At 42.4% G+C, this 22238-nt stretch overlaps 1 protein-coding gene across 1 annotated transcript; it reads left to right on the top strand.

Annotated features, from left to right (window-relative positions):
* The first annotated feature begins 5330 nt into the window (after positions 1–5330).
* On the top strand, positions 5331–21985 carry LOC120605960 (UDP-glucuronosyltransferase 3A1-like). The gene is made up of 7 exons (XM_039867045.1): positions 5331–5650; positions 7827–7928; positions 12983–13097; positions 15229–15757; positions 17367–17598; positions 19116–19335; positions 21037–21985. The coding sequence occupies exons 1-7, from the start codon at positions 5548–5550 to the stop codon at positions 21311–21313; spliced, it is 1578 nt and encodes a 525-aa protein (XP_039722979.1). The 5' UTR covers positions 5331–5547; the 3' UTR covers positions 21314–21985.
* The last annotated feature ends 253 nt before the right edge of the window (positions 21986–22238 follow it).

The following is a 22238-nucleotide window of genomic DNA, read 5'->3' as shown; positions in this document are numbered from 1 at the left end:
GGGGTTCTTTCCTTCTTCTCCTTGTATAACAGAAATGTGCAGGTAGGCAAGCAGTGCATGGCTGGCATGGTGGCCTGATGATATAATCAGTAGTCCAGATTTCTTGTCTGGTTGATCTGCCTTCCCTAGGGTATGGCTTTCATTCTCAAGGTCACCCTAAATTTTCAAGGTTGTCATTTTGGATCCAGTCAGCACATTGGAATTTCAGGCAGGAAAAGGGAAACTTAGGGAGAGGGAATAAAGCAAGTCCCTGCCAGCCGATTCAGCCTTCTTTAAAAGGATTTTGTACATCTTCCCGCTACCCAGCGACTTCTGGTTAAATGCCACTGACCAGACCTGAATCACATGGGCACTCCTAGCTGTACAAAAAGTGTAAGAATCGTCTCCTAGCCTTGACTGCCCGGCTGGTTACATTACTACTCCAAGTAATCTGGGGTGTTGTTAGAAGGAAAATAAACGGACAATGGGTAATGGGTGGAAACTGGAGCCTCGGTCACATGTGGAAGGCAAGCAGGGTGGGGCTGGATTGGATGTTTTGTTTTGCTTTCGATCCTGTGACTCAGTGAGCTGAGGGACAGTCTTCAACCCACTGTAACCAGCTGTGGGTGGAAAGCAGACCTTTCAGCGTGGTGAGATGCACGGTAGGAACAGCAATCCTTTCTCATCGTGAAGAGCGCTATGCCTTCCAAGTTCTCTCGTGTCCTTTTTGCCATGTAATGAGACAGGTGTGTCTAATCTGCCTAACCAGAAAGAAGCAGACGCCCATCATTGACAAGCATGGAGGGAGGGAGGGGAGAGCCACTGTACAAATTAAGACAAGAGCAACAAAACCTGCCGCCTCCTCTTGGTGGATCACTCTCCAGCCAGGGCACAGGGTTTGGGGAGTGAAGAAGATGGGTGCTTTTTAGCCCCCACTGGCTCCCCTTGAGGACACCTCTTTGCAGAGAATAACCGACCCCACCACACAGTGATCCTGGCTGGTGGTCCCATCCCAGCCAGGGTGATCCCGCGCACATGCATGCAGAGGGCAGTTGGATCGGCTAAGGAGTTCTCTTGGGATATTTCGTTTTAGGAGCATTCATTGCCCCTAAGGTCTAAGGGGGCTCCTTTCTGCATGCCAGACTTGAAACTAGTTAATCCTTTCTTTTTATAAGTCCTCGAATAAAATGTTCGTAACTTTAGAGGCACACATTTCTCAGAGTGGATTTTCTACAAGTTTCTTCACATTTCTTCTCAAGATAAGAGTAAGTAATAATCAGATAACACTTGCACTAGCGATTCGGTCTTCTGTTGTTTTTCCTTTCTTTCCCTGTTTTAAAGATCCAGGATGAATTTTGAGAAATCTTGTGTTGGAACAAGTAAAAAGAAGAGAAACTTCTACAAACAAGGTCTAGGGACACTGCCGGGTGAAGGGGTCACCTCCCTCGACTGTAGATAACATTTTTGAGAATGATGGCACTCAGTGGCAGCTCTTCCTTTCTCATTTGTGGCATTAAGAGCTGAGCTTCGTCTGTGCTCTAACAGAGATTTTACAAATGAGCGAGACTACTAGAAAATATAGAGAAAGGAGTGTCATTCACAAATGCCAAATAACAATTCCTTGTTTCACTCCTTCCCCTTGCTATAACTGATCACATGAAATGTTATTGGCTAGGCCTTGCTCCATATTCCTTTAGTGACCAGTTATAGTCTCAGGTGAAAGTTATTGTAATTGGAATACAATGAGTGAGCAGTAACAGAAAGCCTCAAGAGGGGTTAAGCCAGCAGCCTTCCAGCTGGGCCACCTGCACCATACAGTGTACATGAAGTCCTTCCAAGGTCTACGTGTACAGAGAGTTTGGAGGTGATGCATGTCCACCTATGTGTCCACTAGTTTCCTAAAACTAGTCTGCCTAACAGTGTGCTGTGTTGGTTGGCAGATTCTCTTTCCTGCCACACTTTTCAGTTTCCTGACTCTCATTGTACCAAAGGAATGCACATTCTTTACCCACCCCTATTCTCATTAGAGTTCATTGCCCCACGATGGAACAACAGGGATACCAAATGGACAGTTCGAAATCGAATGACAAGGTAAGAAATTCTTGTAATTAGAATGGCTTGAAATTCTTTGTTTTTAACAAACTTCAAGGCTGACCTATGATTTTTCAGCTGCTAGACCATTAAAAGTGACTTTTAATGAGTGATTGCTAGGAGATTTCTGGCTATGATTGTGAAGGTGTTCAAAGAATTAAGGTGTATTATTCTCGCAACGTTCAACACAACAATCCTGCTACTTCTGCTACTCATTGATGAGAATAATTGTCTTGGTGTTTACATAAATAAGAGATATTAATATAAATCTCTTTCATTCCAGAAGCAGATAATGTTCTACAGACAATGAATTAATTTTGAATGAATTGAAAAACAGTCCCTTAACTCTTTGTGAGATGTGTTTCCAATAAAATTTGATATTTTGTGTAGGTGATAATTAATCTAGTTTGAAATCTCTTTATGTTGTTTTGACTAATGTGAGTATTAAAACTTAGAATAATAACAGTAAAAATATTAAGCTATATATTCAGATTAAAATTAATATTTATTCAGATTAAAATTAATATTTTACTTCTAAGATTAATTAATTAGCTTTTTGCTGTAGGAAATAGAAATATTAATTTTAATCGGAATACATATTTTTGATGCTTAAAGTTATGAGAGAATACCCAATATAATTTTCAAGCATAAACCTATAGAGTAGAATTCAATTCTCTGAGGAATGTGGATAGAGATAATAATTTAAAAAGAAAAGGAAATGATGTAAAATTGACAACTAATAATAAGTTCATTATCAATGTTAAGAATGAATGATGGTATCAACCTCCTGAGGTATTTACAAGCCACTGCATAAATTTAACAGAGTGATGTAAATGTTCATTTTTAAACTACATAATTACAATCACCAGAAATGACAGCCTACTTAATTATTTAACTCATGATGAAAAATTTTACATGTGCATTAAAAATTTATTCTCATAGAAGTATTCTGTAGGTTTAGTTGAGAAAAATGTTTGAAGATCACAAATTTCTGTTAGTGGCTTCCACAAAAAGAGGGTTATTTTTTGTCCATAGAAAAATAAAAGAGAAGTAGGCAACTGTTGGCATTGGTTCAATAGCTCTACAGTGTCAGGTTCAATAGCTCTACAGTGTTTACAATTCTTGCCCTTTACCTCATGGCTGCAAATGGCTGCCCAGCTCCACATATCACATTCATGTTCCAAGGAGGACAAAAAAAGGGAAGGTACAGTATGAGCTACAGATATACCTTTGATTTGGAAATAAAAGTTTTTCCAGAATTATCTTCCTCTCTCCCTCCAGCCAAGAGGCTTCTGTCTTCGCCGTGTAGAATTCAGTCACCTGGCTAATGAAACCTATAAGGAAAGCTGAAAAATCTCTTCCTTGGCAGCGCAAAGGACCGAAAAACCCTCCATACTGCTTGACCCATCGTAGCAGAGTTTTTGTGTTCTGGCCTATATATATATCAAAGCAGTAAGCGGCCTTGAACATGATCAAAATAAAATATCGTCTCTTGCTTACAGTCTCTGGCTGGGGCTGAGAAAGGACCTGGCACAAAGTTGGCCTCAAGTACAGTAGGGACCACAGACAGGGAAAGGGAGAGCATGCGCTCCAGCCTCGGTTCCTGTGCAGACAGAAATGGCAATGGAACGGTGGCTGTGGACTCCAAGGAAAGTGCAGAGATCAAGGAAAAGAGCACATAAAACCCACATCTTCCTGTTAGGTAGAAAACTAAACATCAAACTTTAGCAGAGCTATTTACTGAACTCCTGCTACAAAGCTTTGTGGAGAATTAGCGAGTCCGGAAAAGTAGTACAGAAAAGAGAAAAGGGCCACGGAAGGCCCAAGGATGAATGGAACTGTGCCCAGAAAGAGAAAACCCACATTACATGTGAAGGTTCTGTAAGAGAGTTCATGTGGGTGGAAGCTTCGACAACGGGAAAGGGACACAAAAGCGTGAGGGGCCCAAGGTAACGGTCTTGGAAAGGCTTCATTTCTGAGGGGAAGGAAGAAAATAGGGAAGGGGAGGCATTCTTTGGATACTGAGTGATGAAAAAAGAAGCAACCTGGAAAAATGTAGGGTCCTGCAGGACAACAGGAAACTGGAAGCTCGGACAATACAGACCCCTAACCCATCACCAAAAAACAAAAGCCATACGTTAACGAGACTGTAGTTGCAGATTATTTGCTATAGAATTCTGCATATCATTAGATGTCCTGGATATCTATAGCATTGAGTATGTTATGAAAGGGAACATGAACGAAATAGTGACTCTTTACACAATGAAAAAGATTCAGTTAAAAATATATGTACAATAGATGCAAAGACCCATGTCTGACATGTTTCGTACCTATCAAAAATGAGTATATTTAGAATATTTTGCCAGACTGACAATTTCTTCCTGATCAAATTGTGAAATGGCATATTGAAGTTGTGGGAAATGGCACCATTAACTGGTTTCCAAATGGATTGGGAGCATGGAAACTAAGAAATGAAAGAAATTATGGATATTTACCCTTTAGGAAAGATATGACCAAATATCTCTTTTTTTCATTGATATCCTTAGCTATTCGACAGTCGAATGAATAATTGAAACGTACCTATTCTCGTAGACTTGATTCAAAGATGATTTCTGGTGTTTGCATGCCCTGTCCTTTTTAGGGCTAACATTATAAGGAGCAGAATTAGAATATGTCCTCAGCTTGTGTTGCAGGAGACTCTGGAAAGATTCCCCAGTCCTTTGTCGCCGTGATGCTCATTCAGAATTCTGGCCTCAGCTTCAGAATTTCACATCTGCTGAAGAAGACCCGGTCTTGGAGAGTTAGGACAGCAGTCCCTTTTCGTGACTAAATGACATCTTTCAGAGGTCCTAGGAGAAATCCCTGAATGGTAGGTCTATTTCCCTTGCGGATTTGCTTCCGGCGTGTAGAAAGAAAGTACTGCTACGGGAATGGACACTGTTTCCAGAGAGTAGTGTCTCTTGAACTGAGGACACCAGCAGATATTTTAAGAGGGCACCTGGGGCAGTGGGCGCTGGAGAGGGCACTGGGAGGTGACAGGAGCAGTTAGACTGTCGGTGGAGTTCCCTAAGTTGAGGGAAGAGTCCCTAAAACTCTGGAGATGGGTCCCAGTCACGTGGAAGTGGAGCTGTCATTGACCTGATTTCCTCAGTCCAAGCATTGCTGGTTCAGCGTTTTTCTATCTTGAGAGTATGGTGAGTATGTGAACAGAGGGATTAAAGATCAGCTCACCATCCGGTCCCACCCGCGAGTGCTGGTTAGGGAGGGGAGGGCAGAATACCACGGGGCTTGCATCCAGAGAGGAGAGGCAGAAGAGAGACCAGGCTGAAGAGAAAACAGGAGGGATCCGTCTTTAATCTCTTCCCAGGCTCCCACCAGTGTCTTTTCTTCACTGCCTGCGTGCCAGCTGTTGGGAGAGCACGCAGGTGCAGGGCACACAACACTGCGCTCCTGTCCCTTACTTCTACGAGAGACAGCATGGCTGGGCAGCGGGAGCCGCTTCTACTGCTTCTAGCTGGCCTCCTTCTACCTGAGCTCCTGCTCTCAGAGGCAGCCAAAATCTTTACTATGACCTTGCTTGGTGAGTGCATGGCCAAGGAATTGAGAGACGGGTGCCTTGCCAGGGCTCAGGCAAACAGATGGTAGTCAGAGGATCATTCCATGTGATTTTCCAGACTGGGCAGGGTTGTGGCCCTGGCTGGAGGATGAAGTGTTGCGTGCCTTTGTGGCGGGGTAGGGGAGAGAGATGGGTGTCTATATCCCCCACCCCGAGGTGGAGAAATAGTTCTAGAGAAACCAAATACCCTTTCCTCTCTGCTCAGAAAGCACTCCCCATGATGCCAGCCTGGGCAGGGGCCAGAAGTATAGATCCAGCCCACTGCAGGAGCCCCTGAGCCACCTCCTCTAGAAAGCGGCTGGGCATTCAGAGGCTCACCTTAAACTTCTAGTAGTGGGCAGCAGTTGCCAGGAGAGACTGGCCAGCATAGGAAGGCTGGAGACTTCACCGTGGCTGAGGAGTGGACCCTGCATATTTGGGTCTCTCTCAGCGCCCCCTTTTCTTTCACTCCTGCTGCTGGAAGTGTTTGCAGGACTCACGTGACTGTTAATTCTGCATTTTGTGGATTCAGTTTTATTTCCTACATTTTTTGAACCAAAGTGAATAGAAGAGGAAAAGGAAAAACTGTAGCAGGATAGAGGGGTGATGTAGAATGGAGCTTCCCTAAGATTTTACTTCGGTGGACAGTGGGTGGGCTCTTAGATCACTTTAGATCACTAAGAATCAGGGGATCTTTGAGCGGAAGGAATCATAAATCACGTAATTCAGGTCGGGGAAGAGAGGTGCCTTTTGCAAGAGCACAGCAGACCTTCCTAACGGCAAACCTCTGGAAGTTACTGACGTTTTCCTCTCACCCTCGGACCATTCTCTCCCAAGCTGCCAGTCTCAGGCCCTTTCCAGGGAGGAGTCTTTAAGAAACCCTGGAACTCCACACCATTTCGAATCTTTTGTTGTCATTGTTAATCATTCTGACTGTTAGGAGAGATGAAGCAAAAGAGCTTCCTCAGTCCTTGGAAGTATATGTTCTCCTGCCACAGACTTCAGAGGAAGCTGGTTCGTGCAGGGCTAGACTCCCCGTCTCTGCCCCCGAATGCTATGGGCTCACCAGGACCCCTCTGTGATTGAAGGCATGTGTCGTCACCACCCTCTTTCCGGTTCTCAGGTTTTACATGGACTCAAATGTGGGCCAAAGGTGTAGGAGATTTGTACTTTATCCCCTGCTACTTCAGACTAGTTAAGTTTGGGTATTAAATAACTGAGAAATAGCTACACTGTTTCTCTAGCGCTGCACTCTAACCCTAATCTCTAAACTCATGGCATTTGCCATTAACATCTCATCTTTCTGTGTTGCCGGGACACTTCGATTCAAGCAAAGGCCTCAGTTGGAGCTGGTTCTAGGAGAAGATATTGATGCGATGGAACTTGTATCTCCCCTGAGGATCAGACTTCTCTTTCCTTAGGATCCCAGGATCGTCCTAGGATGATGGGTGGTGTTTCAGTCTCTTATGCATAGAGGATCCTGCAGGCCCACAGTTAAGAATGTTATATTTTGATGTTCTACAGAATTCGGGCCGCAGCTGAGAAACAGCCTGCCGAATACATGAAACAGCCTGCCAATCCTCAGAACTCAAGGATTTTGGACTTGAGTGGTGGCTCCACGTCTTTGTGTTCCAATGGCTGTTTCTTGGAGTCATATTCAAGTTCCCATGTTTCTGACTTGTACGCTAGCACAAATTTCCAAAGAGACGGATTCCAGAAATAGTTCTCATTGATTACGTTAGGAACATAACACTCACATGGGTAGCACTTTGCCAAAATTTCCACCAGTGCAGTTATTTCTTGAGCACTCAGTGTCTCTACAAGACCCTGGCTAAAATACGGCACGTTCCTTAGGATCAGAAACTCCTTAAGGCCTAAGCACATACAAGCTCATCACACTGATATGGAGACCATGAGTCATAAGAGGGAATATTGGATGGACGTTTGTCACAAGTGAAGGATTTGGGCCAGCAGGCTCTGGGTGCATGGGCTAGAAGAGGCTTACTCAGCTGGAGATGGGACGATTAACTGATGAAGCTCATCTTGTACTCACCGTCAACTTTCTGTTACCCTACACTTCCTCTTCTGAATTTATCACCCCATCAAACTCAGAATCTCTATTCTCATCATTCCAGAAATGAAGTTTTTTTATTGTTCCTAGGTGGAAGCCATTACCTACTGATGAGCCAGGTGTCTCAGGTTCTCCAAGATCACGGTCATAACGTCACCATGTTTCACCCGAAAGAAGGTTTATTGATGTCAGGTATTTTTTTCCCACTGATTCTTAATATCGTCTACTGCGGGCAAAGAACAACCAAACCTTTTCCATAGAAAAGCTTTCTGAATAGTTTTAAAAATCTAATTGGATTGTAAGAATGACAAAAGGTGTGTGTACGTGTGTGTATTTGTGTTTATGTTTGTATAAGGCGTTGGAAAACTTCTTGGCTCTTGTCGACCAGGTCTCCACACACTGTCGTCTCTTATTTTCCTCCGTTGCCTAAACATCTACTCCATTCCAAGCAAACTTCCACACATTATTGCAGACTGTTTTGGTAAATGCTACTTTACAATGTGCTTGAAAGGATGTTGAATAGAAGTGTTCAGCAATGTTTAAGATTTCTAACAGCTAAGCATCACTTTTCTTTTTCTATAGCATAGATTACTTTCTCCTTGTATGATGTCTGAAAGTTGAGGAAGCTTTCTTTGCGTGTCCCTTACTTATGCGGCTACGGTGAGAATCTGTCACTGAGAGAATCTTGTTGTCTTGAAAATTTAGTGAATGCCTATGTGTTTGTGAGCAGTGATGTCAGAAATTCTTAACTGAATCATGAAATCCAAATAATTTTTAACTAAAATAAACTCATAAATCTTATCAACTCTTTTCTGTTGAAAGACAAGGACACAGCAGCCCAGAGAACTTAAATGACATCCTCAGGGTCACATGGCAGGTTAATAACCGTGGTGGGTTGTTTTAGGACTTTCAGCCCTGGATTGCTCAATCTGAAGTATCACTTAGGCTTTGATTTAAAAAAAAAAAAATTGCAATATTAAATAGCACTGCTGAGGAAAGTAATTCTGATAAATTTTAAAACTTTGAGGGTGACTTCAGGTTTCATTATTGTTCAGAGTGTTCTAAAAGAATAATTTTTCCTGTCAAAATTTCATTTAAGTGTTTTTCTGTGGTAAATGCACATAACACAAAATTGACCACTTCAACTATTTTTTGTGTACAGTTTAGTGATTTTAAGTTCATTCACATCGTTATGCAGCCATTACCACCATCCATCTCCAGAACTTTTTTCTTATCCCAAACTGAAGCTGTGTACACATTAAACAATAATTGTCCTCAGCCCCTGATAAACACTATTGAACTTTATTTCTCTTATATTTCGACTGTTCTAGGTAACTCATATAAGTGGAATTCTGCAATATTTCTCCTTTTCTGTCTGGTTTATTTCACTTACAGAATGTCTTCACTGCTCATCTAAGTTGAAGCATGAATCAGAATTTTCTTCCTTTTTAAGACTAAATAATATTCCATTGTATGTCTATACCACATTTTGTTTATCCATTCATCAGTTGATGGACATGTGGATTCTTTTTTCATCTTCGGTTATTGTGAATAATGCTGCTAACAAAATTGTAGTATAGTTACTACTTAAAGCTATTTTAATCATCTTCTAGATTAGGTTCTGAATTCTTCACTGAGCACCATTTATACATAACCTTTCGCAAGTGCCTTGATTGCAGAACTGATCAAGTAGCTGTATTGCATTAATTCTATTTAATTTAAAAAATTGTAATTCAGTTTAATTAAAATGTTAAATTAAGTTAAATTAAAATGTTGGATGGAAAATAATTTGGCAGTTCCCACGAACTCTGAGAAATTACTAAAAGCTACAGACCTTCTACCGCTTTGATATGTGTATGTACACCAACCTCTATATACGGTTCGGGGAGTTCCTGAATCCCTTTAGTTTTATCTTTAGGTTTCAGGTTTAAGGGTCTAGAGATTCTCTGAAAATTCCCCAATAACGGACATTTCTGAGGCTTCGCAAAAGCGTATTCATTTGTTACTTCGGGAGTAGAGCTTGGCTAGATGTGTCTGCAAGTAAAACATGATTGGTTATGATTTCTCACCCGATGCCCATTTCAGTGTATTGAAACATTGGACCATTTATCAAGTCCTTGTTTGAACACATTTCTCCATCTTGTTTATTTCGTTACAACTTCTGTAAACAAATGACACCACAGGCTCTGAAGATACAAAGATCTCTAACACTCACAAGTACTACTGCTCCAACTGATATCTGGAATCACAGTTGGTTCATAGGTAGAAGCTGAAACAATATTGAGGATGTGATAGAAGGAGCATGGATCGCCACATACAGACTCTTAGTAGAAATGCAGACGTTATGAACTCTGTTAATGAGGACTCAGGAGGAAGTGGAGAACGTGATGGAGAAAATCTATATTGTCTGTTCAAATTAATAAACAGAAACCTCATATAAAACAGAGTCCGAAGGCTAGGAGAATTCTCACTCTTGGGTACACCACTGACCCCAAGAGGAAGAGACAGCAGTGTGCGTTCCAACAGGAAGTGATTCTACATTACTACCTCAGCAGGAGAAAGAAAAGATTCTTCCTTGGTCAGTTATAGCTCGGCCAAAAGGAGAAGACCATAACTCAGCCCATAAAAAGTCACTCATTTCAAACTTTTATTTTCCTCCGAATGGGTATTCCTTTATAACGGCCCTTGCCAAGACCATAAAGTAATGTCCCTCTTCTTCATTTCTCCGGACTTGCACTCGGTTTGCCATTTAACTCAACGCCCCAAATTGCAATTCTTTGTTGTTCCTGAGTAAACCCATTTTGCTCCAGAAATTTCTGGCTATTTGTTTGAGATCAATATGTCCTACACCACATGTAGATCATCTTAAATCGAATTTTGGTAGAAATGTAGATATTGAAGGCATCTTGCCTTAAATGTGAGAAGAAAGAGACAAATTGTGGGAAGAAGTAGTAAGCATAAGGAAACCAGGACTTTATGATTTTGGAAATTTTCAGTCTATTCAGATTGCAAAAGATTCTGAAATTAGCGGATCCACTGTCAAGAAAGCAATTAATCCTTTTCTGTTGTAGAGAAAACTTCCAGTGATCTGGCTGTGCAAGCTTTTGCAATTGCCCCTGAAGGATTAAAAGCTCAGAATATTCAGTCTCACAGAGCACTCTTTGAGGATTAGGTGTGTGGCTCATGGATTCCTTCAGATATATTGGTCGAAGCCAAAATTAGAGGTGAAATTTTTGTAAAGATCTGGGGAGCAGCCTCTTGTCCAATGGAGTGCCTTCCCATGACACACCCAGGAGATCCATGAAGTACTTGAGAATTTTACATCAGAAGACACGCTGGCAGTTTGGGCTCAAATGGACAGAGGATAACATGAAAGAAGGCCATTAGACTCTGCAAAAGTAAGAAACAGGCTGATAAACTATTCAGCTGCAACCTCATGATTTCTTTCATGAGGAACAGAGACCTCGAAGGGTGAAGCTGTGATTTAGAAGGTAGAGCTTCAAGCTCACAAGACCGAAGGACAAATTACAGAGGATTATTTCTAATCCTTAAAACCAAATTTGATTTGCCCATTTGGATGTCGAAATTCTTGAGATTGGTGACTCATTTTTGTTTTTCGTTTTGTTTCATTTACAATAACAATGTCAGTAATTGGAATCTAATAGCTGTGCCACTGTTGTTTCTTGGGAGCAGGTAATTTGTTTCTCAATTAATAGGTCCACCATGAGTTCTTTATATATTTTGAATATTAACCCCTTATGGGACATATTATTTGCAAATATCTTCTCCCATTCAGTAGTTTGCCTTTTTGTCTTGCTGAGCAAAAGCTTTTTAGTTTGATGTAGTCCCACTTGTTTAACTTTTCTTTTCTTGCCTTGGCCCAAGGCTACCTCTCTAAAAATATGTTGCCACGACTAATATCAAAGAGTTATTGCCTATGGTTTCTTGTGAGAGTTTATGGTTTCAATTCTAACCTTTAAGTCTTTGATCCATTTTGAGTTTAATTTGTATATAGTGTAAGAAAGTGGTCTAGTTTCATTTTTTTTTGCATGTATCTGTCTAGTTTTTCCGACACCATTTATTGAAGGGACCGTCTTTTTCCCACTGTGTATCTTTGCCTCCTTTGTCATAGATTAATTAGCCATATAGGGGTGGGTTTGTTCCTAGGCTCTCTGTTCTGTTCTATTCATCTATGTGTTTTTGTGTTAGTACCATACTGGTTTGATTACGATAGCTTTATCGAATATAAAGAGATAGAGAGGACTTAAACTGACCAGATAATTCCCAGGAATTTAACTGAGGCACTGGGCCTTGAGCTTTGTGTGAGGTCAATGGCATTTCCAGTTAAGTTGGATGCCATGACCGACGAAGGCACACAGGCATTAATAGCATATGAAACATTATACCCAGATAATAAGACATTTTTGGAAGAGCAGAACAGTTTCCCAAGCAAATCTGAAAAATGGCTTTCCAGAGCAAGGAATAATGACTAGCTTGAGTTTCCATTGTGAATGGTGGGTTGGGAACAGGTGAGGCTTCTCCCTCATTTGCCTGACTTCTATGGCTTGAAACTCCCACTAGAGACAAAGAAAGGCACCTTCAGACTTTCTTATCGGTTTACCCAAGTGGGGTCCAGAAGAGGGAGTGTGAGATAGGGCTGGATATGTGTTAGCAGGCAAACATCAAAAACGGACTCAGACGTTGTATTATATATGGGTAATGTGGGCGAAGGCAAGTTGGTAAGTAGAGGTACAGAGGACTCTTATTTTAATTAAGCCATTTAGTACTTTTTACTGAAATGAAAACTATTTGGATGCCTCACTTTAAATAATGAAAATAATTATTTCTGCAAGAGAAAGGAGCGGAGGCTCTGGAATTAAAAAGACCTGTATTTAAATAAAACCCATCCACTTACTATGTGCGCAACTTTGACAAATGATCTTAAAGTCAGTTAACTTTGTTTTCTTTTCTGCAAAATGAGATGAATAGCTATATCTTCAACAAAATCTTTAAATGGAATCTTCCATTACTTAAAATTGGAAAGCATTCCTGAATCATTGTAAAGTTAATGTTTTCAGTTTATGAGATTGAATGAATGAGAAAGCGATCGAACCAAGCAATAGCAGTTCAAAAAGCAAACATTTAAGTAAGTGTAACTTTATTGGGACAAATGTTGATATCATCACGGTAATGTTAATCCTGTTGTGTGACATATTTAACATTATCAACCGATTGGTCTTTTTTAGGTTTTAAAGAGGTGGAAAAATCATACAAAGTTATTACTTGGCTTGCACCTGAAGATTGTAACAGAGAACTTAAGAAGAGTGTTGAATTTATTATAGGAGAAGGTTTGGAAGGCAGGTAATTTCTTTTTATTACTTGAACCAAAGAGTCACGCTTTTAGTGATACAAATTAATGGATAGATGCATGGACGCTTAGACCGAGTTTATGAGAAAGTATAGATGAATGGATGGATAGACGGATGGATGGATGGGTGAAGGGATGAAGGAATAGATGATGAGTGGATGATTGAGTAAACAAGTATTTTACACCAAATCATACAGTTTAGTCACTGGAAATTCTTCCTTCCTGTGAACTGTCCCTCTTCCACTATAGATAGACAGATATCATTCTATAGATATCATTCATACTTGTTTCTTCTGGGACCTCCTTGCAATACTTCACTTGCAATCTTTGTCTGTAATTCCCCAACACAGAAATATAGGCACCTCAACCTCAGAGCTAACCTTTGGCACTTAGTTTTCATCTTTTCTTTTTAACATATATTCACTAATGGAGGGAAGACTCATGAACACTGATTTTCTTCTAGTAATTCAACATTGGGCCAGGTGAAGCCTCTTTTAAATAGCAATCGACCTCATGCAAATAAGACATGAAGTTGACTCCTTTTGGTTCATCTGGAATGGATAGTAACACCTAATTCCCCAATCTTTGATATAAAAGTGGAAAGACAGGAAATCATGTCTATCTTAGTTAGTTGCGGTAGCCTCACCTTCTTTTTTTTTAATGTTGAAAATCCTACTTCCTAGTCACAGTCCTGCTAAAATTTGACTTTTCAAAAAGATAAAACCTTCTTTCCTACTCAAACTGAAAGGCCACAGTACCTCCTGTAAAAGTCTGATCGAACTTACACATTCGACACTTGATTTATATCATCTTACCAGTTAGTTATAAATTTTGTTGGTTATCGATTTTAAGTATGTGTTTTCCTTCTCTCCTAATTTAATATTTTTGAGGATGGTTAGGTAACCATGCATTCTTGAAATGTTTTTTCTATTTATTAGCTTAATTTCAAATATGATTAATAAAATACATTCTAGGAATTTTTATAGCATTACTGAAATTATCCAAAATATTTGGTAACCACTCTTTTTGTTATGTGAGATCTTAAAAAATAGGATCATTTTAATTAATTACTTTCATTGTATAACTTGCAGTTGATCCTAAAGATGAGGCTGAGATCACAGCCTCTGGACCTTCCCTATCTTGGGTGCTTCGGCGCAGTGGAGTACAATTACAGGTGTCCCATAGTATCGATTCTCTTGGTCCTCCATGCAGCCACAGGTCCTCTGACATCTTGAGCCATTGCACCTGTTACCTCTGGTACCTTAAAGTATAGATGTTGCCCTCATCTATTTCCCCTTACCTTGTACAAACAGGGAGAAGGGTTATATTCTATACAGGAACTGGTGGGAAAGCATTGCATGAAGATAGGTCCCTGGGATAATCCCATAGGTAAAGGAGTAATTACATGTTAGTAAAACTTTGCCATTATCTTCTCTGGACACCCCACTGGTACTGAAGTGGAAAATGAATAAAGTGTTTCAAAATCAGGCTTTTTTTATTGCTTGACCTATTGGCATAGAAATGTGGAATTCCCACTTTTAGCTGAAAGATTTTGAGTTTTGATAAAAGAGTTCTTAGGGTGAGGTCATCTGTTATATGCAGAATACACAGCGATTTTTTTTAAAAAGTCTGTATTGTCATCACTTATGGGACTGTATCATAGGTGACGTCCACAATTTGCCTAACTAAACAAGAAAATCACTCATAAAAAGTCCGCATGTAATTGATTTTTAAGGAGAACGTGACAGAATATATGGAGTAGAAAGAAATTTGTGAGATTTGCTATGGTCAGAGGAGGCACCCAGAGCAGAAGGCTCAACATAATTCGTTTTCAGTTAACAGAATTCTACTTTGCCTATGAGTTTCAAGAACTGAGTTCAAAGATATGTGTTCTAGTGAACTGGCATAGACAATGCTTGGGATTTGAATAGGCTAGGAAAGTGGAGGAAAGAAATACTCTCAAGAGCATAACATCTGCTCAGAGTGATCGAGAAGAGGGCAGATGGCTGCAGCTAGGTGTGCTCTTGATTACCTGAAATATTTTCTTTATAGTCTAAGATTCTTTTATGTATTGTCATATTAACACCCCCTACAAATATTTATCATTTATTTTCCTTCTTATAGAGGCAGGTTTGAGAACATTTTCGAATATTTGAAATCATTGGCCCTTCAGTGCAAACATTTGCTAAGAAGCGATATCGTGGATTCCTTAAAGAATGAGAACTTTGACCTGTTGGTGGTTGAAGGTTTTGATTTCTGTGGTTTCCTGGTTGCTGAGAAGCTTGGGAAGCCATTTGTGACCACTCTCCCTTGCACATTTGGCACTTTGGATTTTGGACTACCCAGCCCCATATCTTATGTGCCAGTATTCACCTCCTTCCTAACTGACCACATGGACTTCTGGGGCCGAGTAAAGAATTTTCTGATGTTCATTGGTTTCCTCATGAAGCAATGGAAGCTTCACTCTACATCTGATGATATCATCAAGGAGCATTTTCAAGAAGGCTCTAGGCCAGTTTTGTCTCATCTTCTAAGGAAAGCGGAGCTGTGGTTTGTTAACTCTGACTTTGCCTTTGAATTTGCTCGGCCTCTGTTGCCCAACACTGTGTATATTGGAGGTTTAATGGCCAAACCTACTAAAGCAGTACCACAAGTAAGTAAACCTTAGCTCTCAGTATGGATTTCATGCAGAGGTCTTCAGTGCAGATTTGGTGGCTGTCCCTGCCAGTGGGATCCGGGGACCGATAGGGCAAAACGAGTGAGGTACCTAAGGCACACCAAGGAACCGCTCACTTTCAGGGTCATGTGGGTACAGTGTCGGGACTTGCACACCCCTGAGGTTCAGGAGACTGAGGGCCTCCTGAAATGATACACCCAGGCTCCTCTCTAGCCTCATCATAGCCCTGCCCTGTTGGGATAAACCTTTTAATAAGTTGACATTTTTATGTACATTTCGTGTGATCATATGTGTAGGAAGGATGTTATGAGCATCTGTCACGTGCAGGAATTGTTAAGGAGATTAGTTACTCACAATGAAACGCACAACACTCTGAGTACAGAGTGTAACCGAGGTGGGACTGTGTGGGACTGATAATAAGAACTGCAGACTTTATCTCCAGCATCCCTTGCCTGTAGAGCCCTGGTTCCTAACTTCACCTAGACCTCCTTATCTGTTAGATCTGGGTGAGGCCTGGTTAAGTCAGTTTGAATGCATAGCCCAGACTCAGAAACCCTGCTATCGAAGTTTTCACGATGGAGAGAAGCTGGGATGAGTCGATGACCCTTTGCCTATCAGCACAGGGTTGCCATTTTATGGGCTTTTTCTTATATAATATCTTCCTTTCCCACGTGGATGGAAGGATGCTGATCTCTATTTTTCTAAGGAGATAGAGGCTCAGGTACTGTGACTTTCCCACTACCATTCACTTAAGAGCCAGGAAGAGCCCTGATTTGGCCCCGAGATCGAGGCACCGAGGTGCCCTACCCTTCCCCGCCTGACCTTGCGTTAAGTGATCAGGAAAAGTGGCAGAATGATCCATGGGCTAGATGAGCTCTGAGTTGGTGGCAGGATTTTTTTGAGGAATGGAGCTGGGAGGGACGGCATTCCAGTGGGGGAAAAGATGGGGCCCACAGTGTTGAGGTAGAAGGGAGATGCGCATAATTCTGGATTCCTCGGCTAGACTAAATCTTCCCATGTGGATATAATATGTAGACACATGGGCGAACCACTGAGGTGGGAGATGAGCTACAAAGATCAGTGACTGAGGATGTCATGGACTATCAGAGGAAAGCCCGCCACGTGGCGTTTTGGGTGCGGACGCGTGGTTAGGAGCTTTCTCTATTCTGCCTTCACTGCTCTTATGCCAAAGGCATTCTCCCAGCTTCACTCTCGCCTCCCCATATCGCCCCCCCGGCCCCGCCCGCTGGACTCTGAATCCCCACTCGTTACCTTCCTAAGACTACCATCTCTCATCTGGCTTTGGAAATCTCTCAAGTGACCTACAATATTTAGAGGGTCTTGGGTGGCTCAGACACTAGCATCTGGGTTTCAGAGAAGAAAGATGTTCTCAGCAACAGAATGGAAATTAGTCCAATGCAGATGGGGCTGAGCTGTCCCAGGAGTTGTGATAAGAGTTTCAGAACTGTGAGCTCTGGGAATGACAGGAGGGTGTGTTAGTAAATAGCCTGACTTTCATTTCATGGCTGTGTAGGCTTTCATGGAAGACTTTGTTCACTTCCTTTCCTTTCTTACCTCTGTCCAGGAATTTGAGACATTCATTGCCAAGTTTGGAGACTCCGGTTTTGTCCTTGTGGTCCTGGGCTCCATGGTGGACAGTTTTCAGTCCCAGAATGTTCTTAAGGAGATGAACAGTGCCTTTGCTCATCTCCCTCAAGGAGTGATATGGAGGTATAAATCTTCTCATTGGCCCAAAGACATCAAATTGTCAGCAAATGTGAAAATGGTGGACTGGCTTCCTCAGAATGACCTCCTGGGTAAGGACTAAGCTGGTGTGCTTCTCTCTTTTAATTTACGTGTCTCTCAGGCTCATCGGGGCTCTGACCTCTAGCTAGGCAATCCCATCAGCATAAGGAGCTATTATTAGCTAAAAGTAAGTCTCCAGAGGGGAGGAATGGATTAGCCATCTGTAGTTGTTGGGGAATCAGACTTTACTTGCAAAGAGATCAGATGGCAAAACAGCCATTTCTCCTTCATTCTTTTCTGTTCCGGGCCTGATGTCGGTAGCCATTAGAGTCACCCGTGACTTACTGCGTCTGGTCTAGAACAAGGTCACCAAAACAGAGTGCTCAACAGGCTGTGAACTCTGAGAATGCATACTAGTGTGCATGTTGCCACTGTATTTAGTGGCCTTATGAACACTGGTTTAGCCACATACTCTTAAACACACCCGCCCCCCGCATAGACACATCTTCCTAAGATACGAAGTTACGAGCAACTCATACCTTCACATCATCGATGCCAGTATTGTCTTCAGGTTGTGCCAAAATACCTCAGTGCTAATCTGAGCAACCTCATAGCCAGTTATTTAATCCGTTGAAGCTCTGATACCAGAGAGTTCTCTCACTTCCTCCCTCTCTCCCCCTCCCCAAAACAAGGTTTCTGTGTGCCTAGTGCTGCTTCTTAGAATCTCCTGACAGCCATAGCTGTGACTGGATCAGAGGCTTGTAACCAAGATTATGACTAAAAATAATCTGTGGAATTTAAGAAACAGATTTCTCGTTCTACTTCTGCAAATGTATTTTTCAAGTCCGGATTGGGGCACATGATTCTGATTTCACAGAAGAGACAAAAGATTCTAATGTTCATCCCAGTTGAGAGGCGCAGACTGAGACGAACTCTTCATTATCAATAATCATTTTAGTTAGCTCTAAATATTGTAAGATGGAAAGGTTGACAGTGGAAATACTGAATTGGTGGGTCCAGTCTCTGCTTTGAGGGGGCTTTTCATAGAGTCGAGGAGACAATACATACAGCGAAAGTTTTATGAATGACACAGGAGTTGTGTCAGGAATTCAGATGAGGGGAAATTAGTTGGCAATTAAGAAAAGGTTGCTCAAAACTTTGAAAGAGAGAGAGACACACACACAGAGAGACAGAGACAGAGAGAGATCTAAAGAGAAAGCAGATGAGAAAATCAGAGAGGCCCTAAAATCAAAGAGAGACACTGGGTGGATAGAGACAGACGGATGGACAGACGGACGGACGGATGGATGAATGGATGGATGGAGATATATGCTTCGCTTAACACTATTCCCTACAGAATTTTCTGGGTTCTGAGTTTTGCCTGTGCTCTAGCTGAGGCAAGGAGTCTCTATACGAAGGCAAAAGAATCCTGGACATGCACCTTGGATGTGTCCGAAGCCAAATCATCTTTAGAATGTGTCCGGCACACCTCGAGATCCCTCGGTGTATGTTTTGCCCTAAGTGCTTTCCCTTGTGTTCTGCAACTTTTCATTCAGAAGTGTTTTGCTCTCTTTTTCATTTACAACAGCTCACCCTCGCATCCGTCTTTTTGTCACCCATGGAGGGTTGAATAGCATAATGGAGGCCATCCAGCATGCTGTGCCCATAGTGGGGCTCCCCATCTTTGGAGACCAGCCTGGAAATATGGTTCGAGTAGAAGCCAAAAAGTTCGGTGTCTCTATTCCTTTCAAGCAGATCAAAGCTGAGACATTGGCTCTGACGATGAAGCAAGTCATAGAAGACAAGAGGTGTGCAGCTCTCTGGGCTTGTGGTCACAGAGGCTGAATGCAGACCTCAGACACAAAGAGCTCTGTATGAGTCTTTTCTGCCACAAAAGCTGCAACTTCCAGGATACAGGATCATATGTGTTTGATGCTAACAGCTGACCTCTTTCCTCTGAGAACAAGATCAGGCCATTTTAGTTAGATGTGAGAATATTTTTCTATCTTATGGGTTGTAAGGAACGCGAACTACTTACACAGGGTGTCTTTGGAGGTCTTATATTTTGGGGGTGCTTATGGTAGAATTCCTATTGAGGCAGGAGGTTGCCTCTCTGTACCCCAATATGCCACACTGTTCTCCACCTCAGGCCTTTTGTCTCATCTTCGTGATATTTGGGTCTCATCTCTAATGTCGCCTCCTCAGAAAGGCTGCCTTTGTCTGACAGCCCCAACTAGACTCCTTCCCCACCCACGCCAGTCTTCATCCGTGATTTCCTCTACACACTACTCAGGATCTGTAATTACCCCATTTCTTTAGCACTTTTAATTTATCATCTGTTCCCCCACACTTGAAAGTAGAGACTAAACTTCCCGAGGACAGCAGTGAGTGTCTCTTCTTTGCCACTGTGATCCCAGGGCCTAGCAAAGGGCCTGCCACAAACTCAGTGTGAAGGAATTTCTGTTAAGTGAGTCATTAAAAAAATCCATTGACCTTATATAAATTCTGATCCAGCACAATGATATTACATGAAGAGAAAAAAAATATATATGTATTTATTATAACCAAAGAGTACTGAATAGCTTAGAGTTTCAAGGGTACATAAATCCAATCTCAAGACTCAACGCATTCCCTCGCACGTAGAAGCCCTGGAAGGAGTTCTTGTTAGATGCCTGGAAAACAACCATGTAGCTTGTGATTCTCAACCTGAGAAAAGTTGTTAAGCTCCAGGGTGTTTGATAACCCGAAAGTTTTATACGTATTTGATATCTTATGTGTTGTCAATGTTTGGTTTCTGATAAATGAGGTGGGATCTTTCATTGGCTTTCCAAAGACCTAGACCCAAAGGCCATGATGCACTGACCCCTGTGAAGGAGTCGTTTGAGCTGGGCTGATCCGCGGACATTGTGCCTCAGGACCAGCTACATAATTTGTGGAGCCCGATGGAAAGTGGATATGCAGGGTTCTTTATTCTTAAGCTGAAAGATTTCAAGATGGTGACAGCAGAGAATTAAATCAAGCACAGGACCTGTCTCAGTGAGGGGTCCTGTACAGGTATGCAGCCACAGCCCATGAAGCCAGTACTGGTCAATGCTGTGCTGTGAAGGGGCTGCAGATTGCAGGTGTTATCCTGGGCTGCAGTCCCCAGAGCCATATTTGTCACTTAGCCCCGACACTAGCACAAAGTAGGTACTCAATATACATATATGATGATTACGTCGCGCACAATTTTCCTGTTGTCTATCATAAGCCTCCTTGGGGTAGAGACTAGTCCTTATGAACTCAGTCGCTTAATTTTAAGTGTGGCATTTTTAGCACTAAGTGCGGGTCCGTGCATATAGGTATGAGTTTGAACTTTTCAGAGGGTCCCAGCTAGACGGTGGCAAGGCCAGGCCAACAACTTCTCCTTGAAACGCAGTCTTTTGTGCATGTGGTGAAAGGAGCGTGAGACAGGTCTCGAAGACTTCTGAGACCGCATGAGTAACGCCCGCCTCTGTCTCTGCCAACAGGTACAAGTCGGCAGCAGTGGCCGCCAGCATCATCATGCGCTCCCACCCCCTGACCCCCACCCAGAGGCTGGTGGGCTGGATCAACCATGTTCTACAGACAGGGGGAGCAGCGCACCTCAAGCCCCATGCCTTCCAGCAGCCCTGGTATGAGCAGTACCTACTGGATGTCTTCTTGTTCCTTCTGGTGGTCACCCTGGGTTCCCTGTGGCTCTGTGGGAAGCTGCTGGGCGTGGTGGCCAAGGTGCTGTATGGGGCCAGGAAGCAGAAGAAGGCCTGATGAACAGTGCACCCTAGAGGTGTATGTGTGTTTGGTGTGTGTGGGACGGGGTCACCATGTCTTACAAGCCTCCCACCAGTTCTGGCATCCACCTGATCTCCACCTCATACCCACTTACTAGTTTTGCTACCAATTTCTGCTCACTGGCTTCTTCCTATGATCAGTATTCTTCATTCAACACTTGAAGCCTTCTTTATTTGCCAGTCAGCAAAAGATGACTGGATAATTCAGACCTGTGACTCTCGGATTTTAAGCCTCGAAGCCCACCTTCTTTATCGTGCCCCTGTGTGAGGCACGGAGACTGATCGATTTCAGTGTCCATGTGCAGTACCTCTTCAGCCTCTTTCCCTCACTCCTGCCTCCACCGCTGGTCGTCGAAAACTCCTGAGACAGGCACTTCGCTAAGTTTTTTCTTCTCTACTTGCTTCTCTCGCAAACTCTCATCAAGGCTGAGGAAGCCTGCTCATGTGCATTCAGGGCCGGCCATACTTTGCTGGTCTCCATACTTGGTCCCTGCCTTGGTTCCCGCAGAGCACACCCTCTTTGCCAGTCAGCCATGGTTATTGCAGGGTGGTCACACAGGCTGACGTGACCTTGGTCTCCACTTTTCATTTCTGTGAGCTGTCGTCCCAATTTTCCCATTAAAAAAATGAAATCATGATCAAAAGGATAATTTCTTTCGTGCCTCTTGATAGTTGATCCTTTCTATATGCAGCATACTGTTGGGAGTTGCATTCACTGATAACAGAAACCGGAAAAGAAGAGGCTGGGACAGCTCAGGGGGTTCTTTCCTTCTTCTCCTTGTATAACAGAAATGTGCAGGTAGGCAAGCAGTGCATGGCTGGCATGGTGGCCTGATGATATAATCAGTAGTCCAGATTTCTTGTCTGGTTGATCTGCCTTCCCTAGGGTATGGCTTTCATTC

The sequence above is a fragment of the Pteropus medius genome, unplaced genomic scaffold (genome assembly GCF_902729225.1).
Source record: "Pteropus medius unplaced genomic scaffold, Ma_sr-lr_union100, whole genome shotgun sequence".
Lineage (NCBI taxonomy): Eukaryota > Metazoa > Chordata > Mammalia > Chiroptera > Pteropodidae > Pteropus > Pteropus medius.
The sequence above is the reverse complement of the archived record's forward strand: the minus strand, read 5'-3'. Positions and strand labels throughout refer to the sequence as shown.